The sequence below is a fragment of the Macrobrachium nipponense genome, chromosome 33 (genome assembly GCF_015104395.2).
Source record: "Macrobrachium nipponense isolate FS-2020 chromosome 33, ASM1510439v2, whole genome shotgun sequence".
Lineage (NCBI taxonomy): Eukaryota > Metazoa > Arthropoda > Malacostraca > Decapoda > Palaemonidae > Macrobrachium > Macrobrachium nipponense.
The window spans coordinates 27,516,526-27,530,518 of NC_087219.1; the positions used below are offsets into that span (position 1 = coordinate 27,516,526).

Consider the following 13,993-nt stretch of genomic DNA (forward strand, 5'->3'; position numbering starts at 1 on the left):
TAAAATATCTGTAATAAATAACTTCCAAAACAGAGCAGTATCGGATGGATCACATACTGGGTCTGGTCATGCAATTATCATTTCAACTTACTGATCCTATCCTTGAGAATCCTGATGGACACCCACATGCAACAGCATCATCTCCCAGGGCATTGCAACCATAAGCACAGGGACTGTCTATACAGCTATCGTCCACCTGCAAAACAATTACAAGAATCATCATGATTCTGCTATGACACCTTGTAAAATCCTTTTCATTCTTGAGTATCATTTCAGGAGTTAACAACCCAATATGTTAAGATGTAGGAGTGTTTTCTAATATTCTATATAATAATTACCAGCTGTCAGAGTACAACAAATTTAATCCTGTCCTCTAATGGCTATCAATTTCCATCAGTAAAAAAATCTGTAATGTAGACAAAAGAATTAAATGTAGACCCAACAAGTTGGTACTATAGCAATTTTCCTATCAGCCATAATAAGGGTCATTTCTCTACTTTAACTAAACCAAATGTAAATTCAGTCTCAGACATGACTTGATAAACAAAGAGAGGCTATACAACTGACCCTTATTACAGCACACGTAAGTAGAGCAAAATGTACATCTTTAGTGCCCAATTTAGATACCCACTTGTATACAGAGGAACAGGGCAAAGTTGAATGAATATCCACTTGGGCACAGGCATTTATATGACCCAAGAGTATTTTGACAATCAGCTGTCCCGCATATGGTTCCCTGTGAGCACTCGTCATCATCCACGCACTGATTGTAGTAGAAGTGCTGGCGATACCCATCTGGACAGCCACACAAGAATCCTCCTTGCACATTCTGCAATAAAAATTGAGATTACAGTTATCAGGGCAATAATAATCAATTAGACACATAAGCAAAGTACAGTAAGACCCTGAACTTACATGAGGTTAGGTTCCAGACCCCCTCGCACATGGGGAAAGTTTAGTGTAAGTTTGGCATGGTCTCAAAAAATGCTAATACGTAAATGCTTACTTTTTAGTTTGAACACTAAATAAGACCCTATTCATGCTCCCTACCTATTAAATGAAATTAAAGTTACTGTAATTTCATTTAAAAATTAGTTCAATACATTACCCTTAAAAAAGAAATAAATGGTCAACATAAAAATAGTTACAGTAAGTACAACTTCTGTACGTATACTAACGTTACCCCTAATTCGGGGGATGTCATTTTCTTTTTCCCTCACAGAGTAAAAGACGTTTTATTTGCATCACTAGGTAAACTTCACAAAACAATCATAACAAAAGTTCACAATTCTATAAACTACAGAAAACAAGTATTGTGTACATACTTAATGTTCGCAGAGGGTGAAGGTAAATTTCAATCAATTTAAAATTATGTACTAGTGTGTGGGTTAACTATAAACAACTGAGAGTTACAAGGAATCACAAGGATTAGGATGTCTCAAAGACTTATTAGTCCATCCAAGGAGACACCATGTGCACACTTATCTCTATGAGCAGATGAGCAGGTTTTACTATTCATTCACAGTGTTCTAATGAGAGAGAGAGAGAGAGAGAGAGAGAGAGAGAGAGAGAGAGAGAGAGAGAGAAATGTACATACTTTATGCACATTAAAAATGTATTGGACTGTAAATAAAAAAACCATTAAGTATGGGTATTCACCAGTGATGAAGGTTGATTTGAAGATGATGATGAATTAGTTGTGCAGTACAATGAGTGAAGATGACTGCACAGCATTTTTCTTTCAGGGTAACAAAGTGTAATTTTCACAGAACGACACTAATGTAATTTTCACAGAACGACAATAATACAACTCTTAATTATGTCTCTGATATATTTTAGTTTGTTAACGAATTCACATTATCAAGCCAGTCTGACCGAACGGCATCATCTCCAGGTCATGTGAGGTATGCAAAACTCTGGTGGGGTATCATCTTTAAAAAGTGTGAATGGGATCACATCTTGTGGAAGTACATCACTGTATGAGCTGTAATTACATGGAACAATACATACAGATTGCACCAGCACTTTTCTCCGAAGGTAAGAAAGTAATTTTCACAGAACGACAACTCTTAGTTATGTCTCTGATATGTTTTCTAGAACATTAACAAACTCATTATATCAATCGAGCAAGACTGAATATCATCATCTCGTGACCATAGACATCTTAAGTGACAAACACTGTGAATTACTTACTGCCTTTGTATGTCATATTTTCAAAAATATAAATAGCATACACAAAATTTCCATACCAATTTAAACGTTAAAAGCATCTTTGAAAAATGCAGTAACTTTGTGACTGGGTATCGCATTTTGAAAAAGTATATACACTAATGGTAGATGCTGTAATTACCTTGTATCACACACACTCTCTCTCTCTTACAGAGATGTATGTTTTTTGTATGATTATTGATTTACTAATTTTCAAATATCAATACTAATGTAAACAGCAATGATATCACTTCATTAAAGAAAATAATACAGTGAATTAGCAAGATTTTAGTTTATAAATCAAATAATTATGTAAGAATGAAGGAATATCCTTTCTACCCAGCATCTTGTCTTTGAACTCCAGGTAGCCAAGCTGAGATGGCTGGGGTCCAACAGCTGTCAAATATATCAAGTAATGTGACAGGAGGGGGTGAAAGTTGCCAACTAGGTTGAGTTGCCCACTCTAGATCATGTAATTTCTCTCTCTCTCTCTCTCTCTCTCTTTTACTGAGATGAGAGAATTGCTATGGTAGATGTGTATATGTTTATTAATATTTCTGGGTCGACCTGTGTTCGCCGGTGAAAAGGTCCTTCTTGCTACTTTTCTGATATAAATAGTTTCCAAATATACCAGAGAAAGTTTTAGCATTGGTATGCAGAGGTTACTACCCTTGCGCGAGCACCCTAAGGGCGTCATGTATAAAGAAAGGGCGTGTGAAAACCACTATCCACAGGTCGTCTTCCATTTAGATTATTCCTTCGTCAACCTACATATGTGGGGTGTGCCGTAACAGCGGTCTTGGACCACCCCGCCACTGCCCGATGCTAGCGCCATCTGACATCCTGCTTTTTGGACTTTTGTAAACAAAACACTTTTTCATTTGTGTGTATTTGTTTCACAAATTTGGATTTAATTTTAAGATGGCTGAAGCACCAATGGCATCTACATCTACCGCCCGATGCTAGCGCCATCTGACATCCTGCTTTTTGGACTTGTGTAAACAAAACACTTTTTCATTTGTGCGTATTTGTTTCACAAATTTGGATTTAATTTTAAGATGGCTGAAGCACCAATGGCATCTACATCTATGTTAAGTACTCCAATTTCGGTTTTCAATAAGGAAAGTTAAAGAAATTTGGTATAAACCCACGTAAATTTTTGCATAATAATAATAATAACTAATTTCAAAATTCATGTGATAGTATTTTAAAGAAATATAATAATCTATCCATTTCACTCTTTTAAATAAGGATAACCCTCTCTCTCTCTCTTTTGCCACAAGAGATACACGAATGTCATAGTGGTAACTCTCGCCCTCTGTTTGGGCTGGAAGTGTATGTATACAGTATGTATATCTTTAAGGGCATTACTACATTTTATGGTAAAATAATAATATACAGTGCTAGTTTTAAAATAATATCAAGTTTAATGAGATTCAACAATAACAATAATATTTCTCTCTCTCTCTCTCTCTCTCTCTCTCTCTCTCTCTACTTGAGTATGTTTATTTGTTTTGTAGTATAAATAAATGATTTACCTTATAACTATTTTTCAAATATTAATAAGATTAATAAAATATGGCGATTCCCAGTCTTTTTATCCACTTGGAGAAAGGAGGGCGGGGGAGTAAATGACAGTTTGATATATGAATTGGCGGAGGGGAAGGAGTCGGAGTCTAGGAATTATTCTCTCTCTCTCTCTCTCTCTCTCTCTCTCTCTCTCTCTCTCTCTCTCTCTCTCTCTCTCTCTCTCCATTATTATTCTCCCTGCCTCAGAAATAATTAATAATTTCACTCTTGATGGTCAGATATATGATGTTGCCATTCAATGCTCTCTCTCTCTCTCTCTCTCTCTCCTCTCTATCTCTCCCTCTCTCTCTCCTCTCTCTCTGCCCTCTCTCTCACTGTATTGGCAATGTATGGTATATATTTGTAATAAAATGTTTAAGATGACTTTGAAATGATATCAATAATATAACCTCAAAGATTAATACAGTAATAGGTTAGTAATTTTAGGTATATTTGAAGTAAGATGTTATTTAGGGTATCTGAACTTTCAAAATGGGGTTATAAGCATTTTTTGTGGTGGTTTTAACTATTCGTGGGTTTTAACTATTCACGGGGGTGCCTGGTACACATTCCCGTGAATGCGGGGGGAACACTGTGATACAAATTTTCCATACCAATTTTACACTTAAAAGTGAGAAAACTTATAAATGTACTTCAAAAATTAAGCAAACACTTTCTGCAAGGGTATCCATCTTTGAAAAATGCAGTAACTTTGGAAATGGGTATCACATCTTGTAAAAGTACACTAACTGTACATGCTGTAAGTATGTACTTTTGTATCATGCATAAAAACTTATAAATTAATTCGAAAATTAAACATACTATGGCATGATTTTTCGAGGATTTCACAATTGTGCATCTGTTAAAAAATTTGCGTATGCCAATTAGTTAGGTTCCTGTGAAAAGTTTATGTGCCTGTGAACTTGCACAACTCGAGTCGCCTAAGATCGAGGTATTACTGTATATTATTGTTGTTCTTTATCTGTTACTCAATTGTATAATAAACAAACCTACATTTTTATATACTTTACCTCACAGCCAGTTTCACAGGAACCATCGACAGTACATTCATCAGAGTCAATGCACATTGTTCCTGAAGGATCTACTTTGTATCCTCTAGGACACATGCATTTGAAGCTTCCCATAGTGTTGATGCAAGTACCAAGAGGACCACAAAGACCAGTCTGTTCCAGGCATTCGTTAATATCTGGAAAGAGAGAGAGAACAATTAACAGTATAATTACAATAAAACTGAAGGTTAAATGAACATATCAACAAACCACTAGCAAAGAGACACATTTAACAACTTAATTGAAGAATGTAAACTGCTCTGCAGGAAAACATAATGAACCAATACTGTACCTAGGCACTGTTCTCCAACTTCGTTATACCCTTGAGCACATGTGCACTTATACGACCCTTGTGTATTAACGCACTCATGCTGACAAGTATGTTGGCCAGTGGCACACTCGTCCAAGTCTCGACAAGTGATTCCATCGGGATTAAGTGTGTACCCAAGTGGGCACGAACATCGGTACGATCCCTCTGTGTTTTGGCAAGTGAATTTGCAAGGAGGTGGAGTACGCTCACATTCGTTCACATCTATGCAACGTGTTCCTGAGTGATCAGGTTTATAGCCTTTATCACAGATACAGCGATAAGATCCCATCGTATTGATGCACTTTCCATTTCTGCATAAATTAGGTATTGTTTGACATTCATCAATGTCAAGGCCATCAATGGAGAATCCAGTTTCCATACATATGGCACTGTACTCTGGAGATCCTCGGCGTGGACAGTGTTCACACATTGGGCCCCAAGCAAGACCCATTGTACAACAACAGTCTGCTTTTGTAACCTGAATAGAGAGAGATTAAGAACTGCTATTTATTTTGGGATAATATTTTCCTTCATTTCACAACCTAGTCATGGTGACTTAAGTCAAGTAAACAGATTAAAATAACAGCATTTGACAGCAATAATCACTCCCTAAACTCTTGCAAGTAACAGGGATCCTTACCTCTGCTAGGTCATTGCTTGTCGTTGAGCACATACCACCAACAAGCTGTCTGAAACAGTAACCCTCTCGTCGATCAAGACATTCCTTTCCATCCCTGCTTGGTTCAAATCCTTCGTAACATTCGCATCTATATGAGCCCTTGGTATTGATGCAGCGTCCACTCTCACAAATATTTGGGTTGAGGGCACACTCATTGACGTCTTTGCAGTCATCAGTCATGCCAACCTGTTTATGTGATGTATCTTACTGTAAGTCATGGATCCTCCTCATTAATCTGAAGATACTTTCATAGTCTTTTCTACAAGTCTACCTGTATTATAGCAGTCATAACCAAGTTCTACCAGACCAAATCATCACTGATGTAAAAGTGAGCTTCACATGCAATAGTACTAATTAAGCAGTATTTCAGCTACAATACTGCATCAACGCACATTCTGCCTTACTTCTTTTGGTATTCTAAGTTCACTGGTTTGACTGTTCATGGATTTAGTCCAAAAACTAAAATTGCCCATTATTGTCTCCCCTTTTACTTGAATGAGACAATAATAAACTAATCTGTCATTCCACACACCAAAATAAATGGCTCATACTATATTTCAAGAGCTTGGTTTGCTGAAGCATAAAATTTGTGTTCAGAAAGTTACACAATTTGTATATGTATTTATATATAAACATTTAAAAGGATGTCACCAAACAAAATTTCTAGAACAATCACACAGCAAAAATAAATGACAATTAGCTTTATCAGCTTAGTAAAATAAGCTAAGGAATTATATCCTTCAGAATATTTTAAGAGGCTGTATGAAAATAAGGCACAAGACCATACCTGCTGATACCCTTCAGGACATATGCACATGAATGTTCCAATGAGATTTTTGCATAAGAATCTACAGTTATTAGCTGGAGTGGAGCATTCATCAACATCTTGGCAATGACGGCCATCTGGTGCTAGTGTGTAACCATAGGGGCAAATGCACCTAAATGCTCCGGCCATATTGTGACACCGGAACGCACACTGATGTCCAAGTTCTTCACACTCATCAACATCCTCGCATGTCTGAAAGTAGATTGAACTAAAATAGCAGTTTTGGTGAAGAGTAAAACGTGTTTATAAAATAATATCACTGATCTTTTATAAGGCATATAAAACACATACAAGCAGAAAGGAGAAGGGGGCAATATGGAATTCATGACTACAGAGACCATTACAAAAGAAACATCAAAAGAAATATATGCCAATGCACCTGCATAGGGCCTGGAGCAAATCCATTTTGACAGGAACATTCAAACCCTCCCTCCACATTACTGCATGTGCCATTGCCACATATATTGGCAACAGCACATTCGTTATCATCTGAAAATAAAAATACAGTTTATAATTAAAACTGGAATTTCAAAATAGCAGAAATTATTGCTGCAGTAAACAAAATTTATAGGTAGCACTACTTATATATGATCTTGAAAAATATTACAGATCAAGTGAGTAGGGTTTAGCACTTTAAGTTCTTTGTCAACTTGCGGCACCAGCATTACATAAGTAACAATTATCATGTACTATCACATTTTGACTCTGGTTTGAATGCAAAATGAGCTCTGTGCAAATCATTACTATAATATGCATTATTTTAATTTTAAACACAAATGACTTTAAAATTTAAAAACTGACAATACGTACTATAAAATTTAGCCATGTAATGGTTTAATATGAACCATATTTAATGAGATGGCGTGCCTACATTTTTTCCAAAAAAGTGGCTAAAAATTTACATATTCGAGGTCATCCAACATAATCACTTAATCAAAACACTAACTCAAATTAACACTAGCCAATCATTTAGTACTTGCAGTCAAGAAATAAAATTTTATTAAAAAATATTTTCTAGGTTTTTTTATGCAGTCCACTTACCAATACAGCGGCGACCAGTGCTATCCAAAACATATCCCATGGGGCACTCACAACGGAAGGACCCATCCGTGTTAACGCAGTCACCTCCTTCACATGATCCAGGCATGATTTCACACTCGTTGAGATCTGCACCAGACTCTGAGCGGCCTGGCCCAGAAGGACAGAGTTTCTCAAACTCGGCTGAAAAGGAAAGGAAATCTTAGAAGAATTACTTATACAGACACCACCCTACTTACGAACTTTCAACTTACAAACATTCTGAAATAAAAACAAATAGATCACAAATAAAAATTGTGTTCAGAATGCTTCCCTATGCCACCCATAATTTTGAATTTTGTTTTATGCATCTAATTCTGTATATACATTACTTTATGTACAGTGTAGTATTGTGTTTTAGGATGAAAAAATGTACAGTACTATATCAATTTTATTTCAAACTGTATTCAAATAGGCATGAAAATTACAGTAACCAACTAAAATACAATTCACCATACAAATGGTCATCTGGAACGTAACTCATTTATAAGTATTGTGGTGGCTGTATTGGGTATAAACAAAGTCACTCTTTAAGACAAAATAAATTACTAATTTATTTAATAGGTAGTTGAAATTATATGATCAATTCCACTGATAATAAGATGTCACTACTACTACTAATGTATTACTAAGGGCCTCATGCTTTACTGCTTCTGGTGTGCTTGCTAGTAAGGGCATCTAAGATGCTTCTTTTATTATCACTTCCCACACCTCTGTTCACTACTACCAGCCCCCTCTGAGCCTTCAACCAGATTTCTGCATTACCATAAAAAATTATTATTATTATTATTATTATTATTATTATTATTATTATTATTATTATTATTATTATTATTATTATTATTATTATTATTATTATTATTCAGGAGATGAACCCTATTCATATTGAGCAAGCCCACACAGGCCACTGATTTGAAATTCAAGCTTAAAAAGGATACAGTGTTCATTTGAAAGAAGTAACAGAAGGTAACAGGAAATGAAGAAAGAAGAGATTAATTATTAGAAAAGAAAAAGTAAATTAACAAATTTATAGATAAATAGACAAAGTGAAAGTAAATTATAAAATACAGAGAATTGCTTTGCTGCAGTAATGCATTGCATCTTCGCTTGAACTTTTGAGGTTCCAACTGGACAACCTCCACAGGGAGACTGTTCCACCCCAAAACTGGAATTATATCTAAAATATGATGAAGTACAGTGTGCACTCTTATAACCCTTCTGAGTGCAAATGACTCACGTGAACTTCTGGGAGGGCAACGTTCGCATGAAATCCCCCAGGCAGCGCCCGAGGAGCAGCAGCACTCCTTCTTCAGTATTCGAACAGGCCGCGGGTCTGAGCAAATACCTTGAAATCAAAATAATTGTGATTAGTTGTAGCTGTTACGAATAGACTTGGGAGATATTATACATACTCAGTATTAAAATATAAATGATATCAAGTACCCAACACATTTCCATAGTGATTCTGGAAACATTTACGATAATCATGAATAATGTCTTTTGTTTATGATCAATAGAGTTAAGTTATATGACATCATAGAGCACTCATTAACAAGACACACTTAAAATCTATACTCTACATCCTTGCCTTCAGCCAAACAATTTTATAATGAGAAACTAACATCCATCACTTCTTGTGTCAAATTGTAATGCAGGCCTTACAGGACTCTACAGATGGCATTTAAATTCACTACTATTATACTATTATGGAGGAGTAATGATAGTTTATATTTGAAAATGTGGAGGAGTAATGATAGTTTATATTTGAAAATGTCTCCAAAGGTTGTGAGAGAGAGAGAGAGAGAGAGAGAGAGAGAGAGAGAGAGAGAGAGAGAGAGAGAGAGAGAGAGAGAGAGAGAGAGAGAGATTGGTGGAAGAATGAATGGGAGTGGTTAAATGGCGGTCGGAAGCATGTCTGTTGTGGCACTCTGTGGTAAGTCAGTGGAAGTCTGTTACAAGAGTTGTAAGCAGTGAGGCTCTGGTGAAGTCAGAGTTGGTTTTGACAGCAGTTATCCTTTGGTGGTTAGTTGTTTTGGTGTTGTTTGATAGATTTTGGGGTTGTGAAGTTGTTGTGCGTGTGTCTGTCTGGCTGTGGTGAGGTTAAGGAGGTTGGTGGTGCATTTTTGGTGTCTGTGAGTGGTGGTTGGGGCAGTGTTGGTTTTGGCAGGTTGTTGTGCTTATGTAAGTCGTGTGGTTGTCGTGTTCTTTCGGGCTGTTGGTGTTCGTCTGCAGTGATTTGTTGGGTTATTGAGTTGTTGTGGGGTTGTGGGTCTCAGGTGGTTGGGTTGTGTTTGGTTGTCGGCGGTGGTTGTGTCGGCTAGCCTATAGCCTAGGGTAAAAAACCGCATGGTACAGGGATGGACCATGTACGATCAATGTGTACAACCCCAAGAAAAGTACATTATAACGCGTCCTGACACCGGAGTAGAGGTCTTTAGCTCCGTTTCTCACCAATAACAAGTCGTGTCTGATGCCCATCTCCGATGTCAGGACGCGTTATAATGTACTTTTTTTGGGGTTGTACACATTGATTGTACATGGTCCACCCCTGTACCATGCGGTTTTTTACCCTATATCCAGCGGACAGCACAGGCTAGCCCTGAGTATCAGAAGCCAGAGGTGAGTACCTGTTTGTGTTTTGTGTGTTTGGTATTTCATTGAACCAATTGTCCTGCAGGTTAAAGGTAACGTAAAGGGGAAAGTGTGAGTGTGGGATATTTTGTTAGCTGGTACGATTAACGTAACTGTGGGGAGTTTACTTGTTTTTTCTAAGCTTGTGATCCCGCCACATTATCGATTAAATTTTGTTCAATTTTCTGTCGGTACACACTACATATATGCTCTGAGTGATTTCAAGTATACACACCTGGTTGCTAAAAGCAGATAACTAATATCTTACAAATATGTTTGTGTGAATGTATGTAGAGTATGAAGTAAATAACGTAGGACGTAGGACATAGAAAATAAAAGTAAAATTATTAAACAGAATATGTATATGGAATAGTAAAGAAAAACAGCAAAGCAACAGGAAGCAAAGCAATACAAAAATGCAAAAGATTTATTCAAATCACTCATGTATGTACAGTGTGAAATGAGAGAGAAACAGGCTGCAATAATGATGCTAAAACATACTATGAAGCTTACCTCTTCTGAATTTTTCATAGCACTCATCTCGTCTCTGATCTACACATTTCTTTCCATCTGGACTAAGTTCGAAACCTGGTGGGCAGACACACTCGAAAGTTCCTCTACCGTTGATACATTCACCATTTTCACAAATGTCTTCAATGGTGTAACACTCATTGATATCTGAAATAAGAAAGCAGTTCACTGTGGTATCCATAAATTCTATTCACATAAAATATGACAGTACTATAGATGGCAATACTTTAGAAGAAATGGCTTCTGTTCATGAATTTTACAAGGTATGCAAACTGACGTATTTAGAACAGTTTTAAAAAAATATACTAGAATATTGTTCATTACAATCTATAAAATAAATATATGTAATTTCTTCTTTGGCAGGTGATTAAGCAAATGTGCAAATCAGTAATTTTTCTGTGCATCACCTAATACATTAAAATGTTCTGTTATTCATTCTTTTCAGAGAATAGACCATAGAATAGGACAAAGATGTGAGTATAAGTCGATCAAAAAGAAACAACACATACCAATGCAACTCATGCCATCTGGGGATAGTGTGAAACCTTCGGGACAGTCGCAAACGAACGAACCCATCAAATTCTGGCAACGTCCAGGTGCTGGACAAATGTCTTCCCGCTATAAAGATGAAAAAAGAAAAGAAAATAAAAACCCACAAAGGATAAAAAAGAATCAACTAAGTTACAATTATTCATTCAAGCACATAACCAAGTAATCCCAATACTGAGCAAAATTTTGAATTTAACAAAAAAAAAATTAATTCTAGAATCATCTATGACAATGTTGATGAACATAGTACAGTCGACCCCCCTATTCGCACTCTGGATTAGCGGATTTCTCTATGGAACTTAGATACCCATTATTTGCTGGAAATTTGCTTCTTGGCAGTATTTTTCCATGGGAATATCCACCAATTACTGTATTTTCATATCAACTTCATGATTAAATGCACTTTTTGTGATAAAACTTTGAAAAAACCAGGTACAGGTATTCTCTTACTTACAATGAGGTTAGGTTCCAAAAAACCCATCTTTTGTTGAAAAAATCGTATCTCAAATATAGCCTAGTCTGTACACTAGAGTAATAAGTACCATCTTCACATATACATATAACTGGCCTACACTACACAGTATAGTTACTCTATGCATATACACTATAGTCATTATTAATAATACCTAATTCTCTTGGTTCAATGCATAATGACTTATGACAATTCAGTACAAAGAGAAATTGAATAACACCAACAAGAGTTAGCCTAGTGTACACTATGATATATCATATGCATATGCAGTAGCCTAGCCTACAGAATACTCTATACTACATATACAGTATAATAATTATCAATATTGGCTAATTCTGGAGGTTTAAAGCATTCTGACATATGATAATCCAGTACAGAAAGAAACTGAACACTTAACACAAATCAGATCGTATGATAATTCAGTACAAAAAGAAATTAAAAAAGAGACGAGACTCAGATTCGGTCTGATTTCAGCATAATTGAATGGTGTCAGGCTTGCTGATAGCTACGTATAACAATATAATAAATATGCATCTTTTCCATTGTAAAGACCTTCTTTACCTATATATCACAATGTTGTATGTATCTCATCTGGCAAAGCAGCAAGAATCACATGTATATATTTGTATATGTAGAATTTCCTGGCCTTTTCGCCAATATATAATTCATCAATGTATGTCCATTATGTCTTTTGCTATTGTCATTTTAACTGTTAAGAAACATAAATCCTCCTCTGCCTGTGTGCGGGTCGCAAGACTCGGGGGTCGGGCACTGATTTATTACCTCGTGCCCAGGTAATAAATCAGTTAGTACTCAGTTCTGTCTCATTACAACCTCACACCATGAAGCTTTTTTTTTTCTTTAAAGTTATACATTACTTTTCTGTATCCAATAATACTGTATGTATCCTCATATTATCGTATTATAAAATAATAAAATAGCAGACAATGTTTTGGTTTGGAAATCAGCTGATGGCAAATATGAGTTTATTTCGCTGTATTTAACTCAATTCTAAGCGAATGTTCTTGCTCCTAATTAGCATAAATGAAGATCTACATACTTTACTTATATGGAACAAAGTCATTTTTTGTTATACAGCGTGTTTTAAAGTCGAAATATGACTAATATGTCTTATTGTGAACTAAATTATTTTTTCAGTTAATAGATTGCATAAAAATCCAGGGACTCTGTTCATTATTTTCACTTGTTTTCATCATAATACAGGCGGTCCCCGGGTTACGACGGGTCCGGCTTACGACGTTCCGAGGTTACGACGCTTTTTCTTAAATATTCATTGAAAAATCCCCCCTGGGTTACGACGCTTGTTCCGAGGTTACGACGCTGACGCTTCCGACGCTCTGAGTTTACGATGCTTTTAAAAAACACATATTATGATAAGATAAGAATCCTTTATAGTTTAGCACAGTTTCTCTCTCTCTCTCTCTCTCTCTCTCTCTCTCCTCTCTCTCTCTCTCTCTTTGTATTTTTCAAGAAAATAATCACTATAATTTTCTCTCTCTCTCTCTCTCTCTCTCTCTCTCTCTCTCTCTCTCTCTCTCTCTCTATACTACAAAGATATATGTTTTTTAGTATGATAAATAAATGATTTACTATTTTCAAATATTAATATTAATTTATACAGCAATAATATCAATTCATTAAAGAAAATACCATAGTGAATTAGTAAGATTTTAGCTTATATTTAAAAAATTATCGAAGAATGAAGGAAATCCCAGTCTTCTCTGTTGAAGGAAATCCCAGTCTTCTCTGTAACCTTTCCAGGTACTAAAACTGTCAGATATATATCATGTTCTGTGACAGCCAAAAGGGGGAAGAGCTGGGGGAGAGCTGCAGTGTTGCAATCAGTGGTCCTGACTTTCTCTCTCTCTCTCTCGCTCTCTCTCTCTCTCTCATTTACTGAGACTCGAGATTTTTTATGTACTTGTACTATTTGTTTTTAATACTTTCAAATAATAATAATAATAATAATAATAATAATAATAATAATAACAACTGTAATTACAAAATTCATATGTGATAGTATTTTAAAGAAATACAATACGTACTAATC

At 35.8% G+C, this 13,993-nt stretch overlaps 1 protein-coding gene across 1 annotated transcript in view; it reads right to left on the minus strand.

Annotated features, from left to right (window-relative positions):
• LOC135203049 (fibrillin-1-like) overlaps nucleotides 1-13,993 on the minus strand; it is a 141,760-nt gene that overhangs the window by 5,579 nt on the left and 122,188 nt on the right. The window contains exons 34-44 of the mRNA XM_064232635.1: nucleotides 11,411-11,519; nucleotides 10,884-11,048; nucleotides 8,977-9,084; nucleotides 7,704-7,883; nucleotides 7,042-7,151; nucleotides 6,624-6,854; nucleotides 5,798-6,022; nucleotides 5,140-5,635; nucleotides 4,809-4,984; nucleotides 632-829; nucleotides 92-196 (exon numbers count right to left, since the gene is read on the minus strand). Of these exons, the coding sequence (XP_064088705.1) occupies nucleotides 92-196; nucleotides 632-829; nucleotides 4,809-4,984; nucleotides 5,140-5,635; nucleotides 5,798-6,022; nucleotides 6,624-6,854; nucleotides 7,042-7,151; nucleotides 7,704-7,883; nucleotides 8,977-9,084; nucleotides 10,884-11,048; nucleotides 11,411-11,519 (2,103 nt within the window). The remainder of the gene's footprint in view (nucleotides 1-91; nucleotides 197-631; nucleotides 830-4,808; nucleotides 4,985-5,139; nucleotides 5,636-5,797; nucleotides 6,023-6,623; nucleotides 6,855-7,041; nucleotides 7,152-7,703; nucleotides 7,884-8,976; nucleotides 9,085-10,883; nucleotides 11,049-11,410; nucleotides 11,520-13,993) is intronic.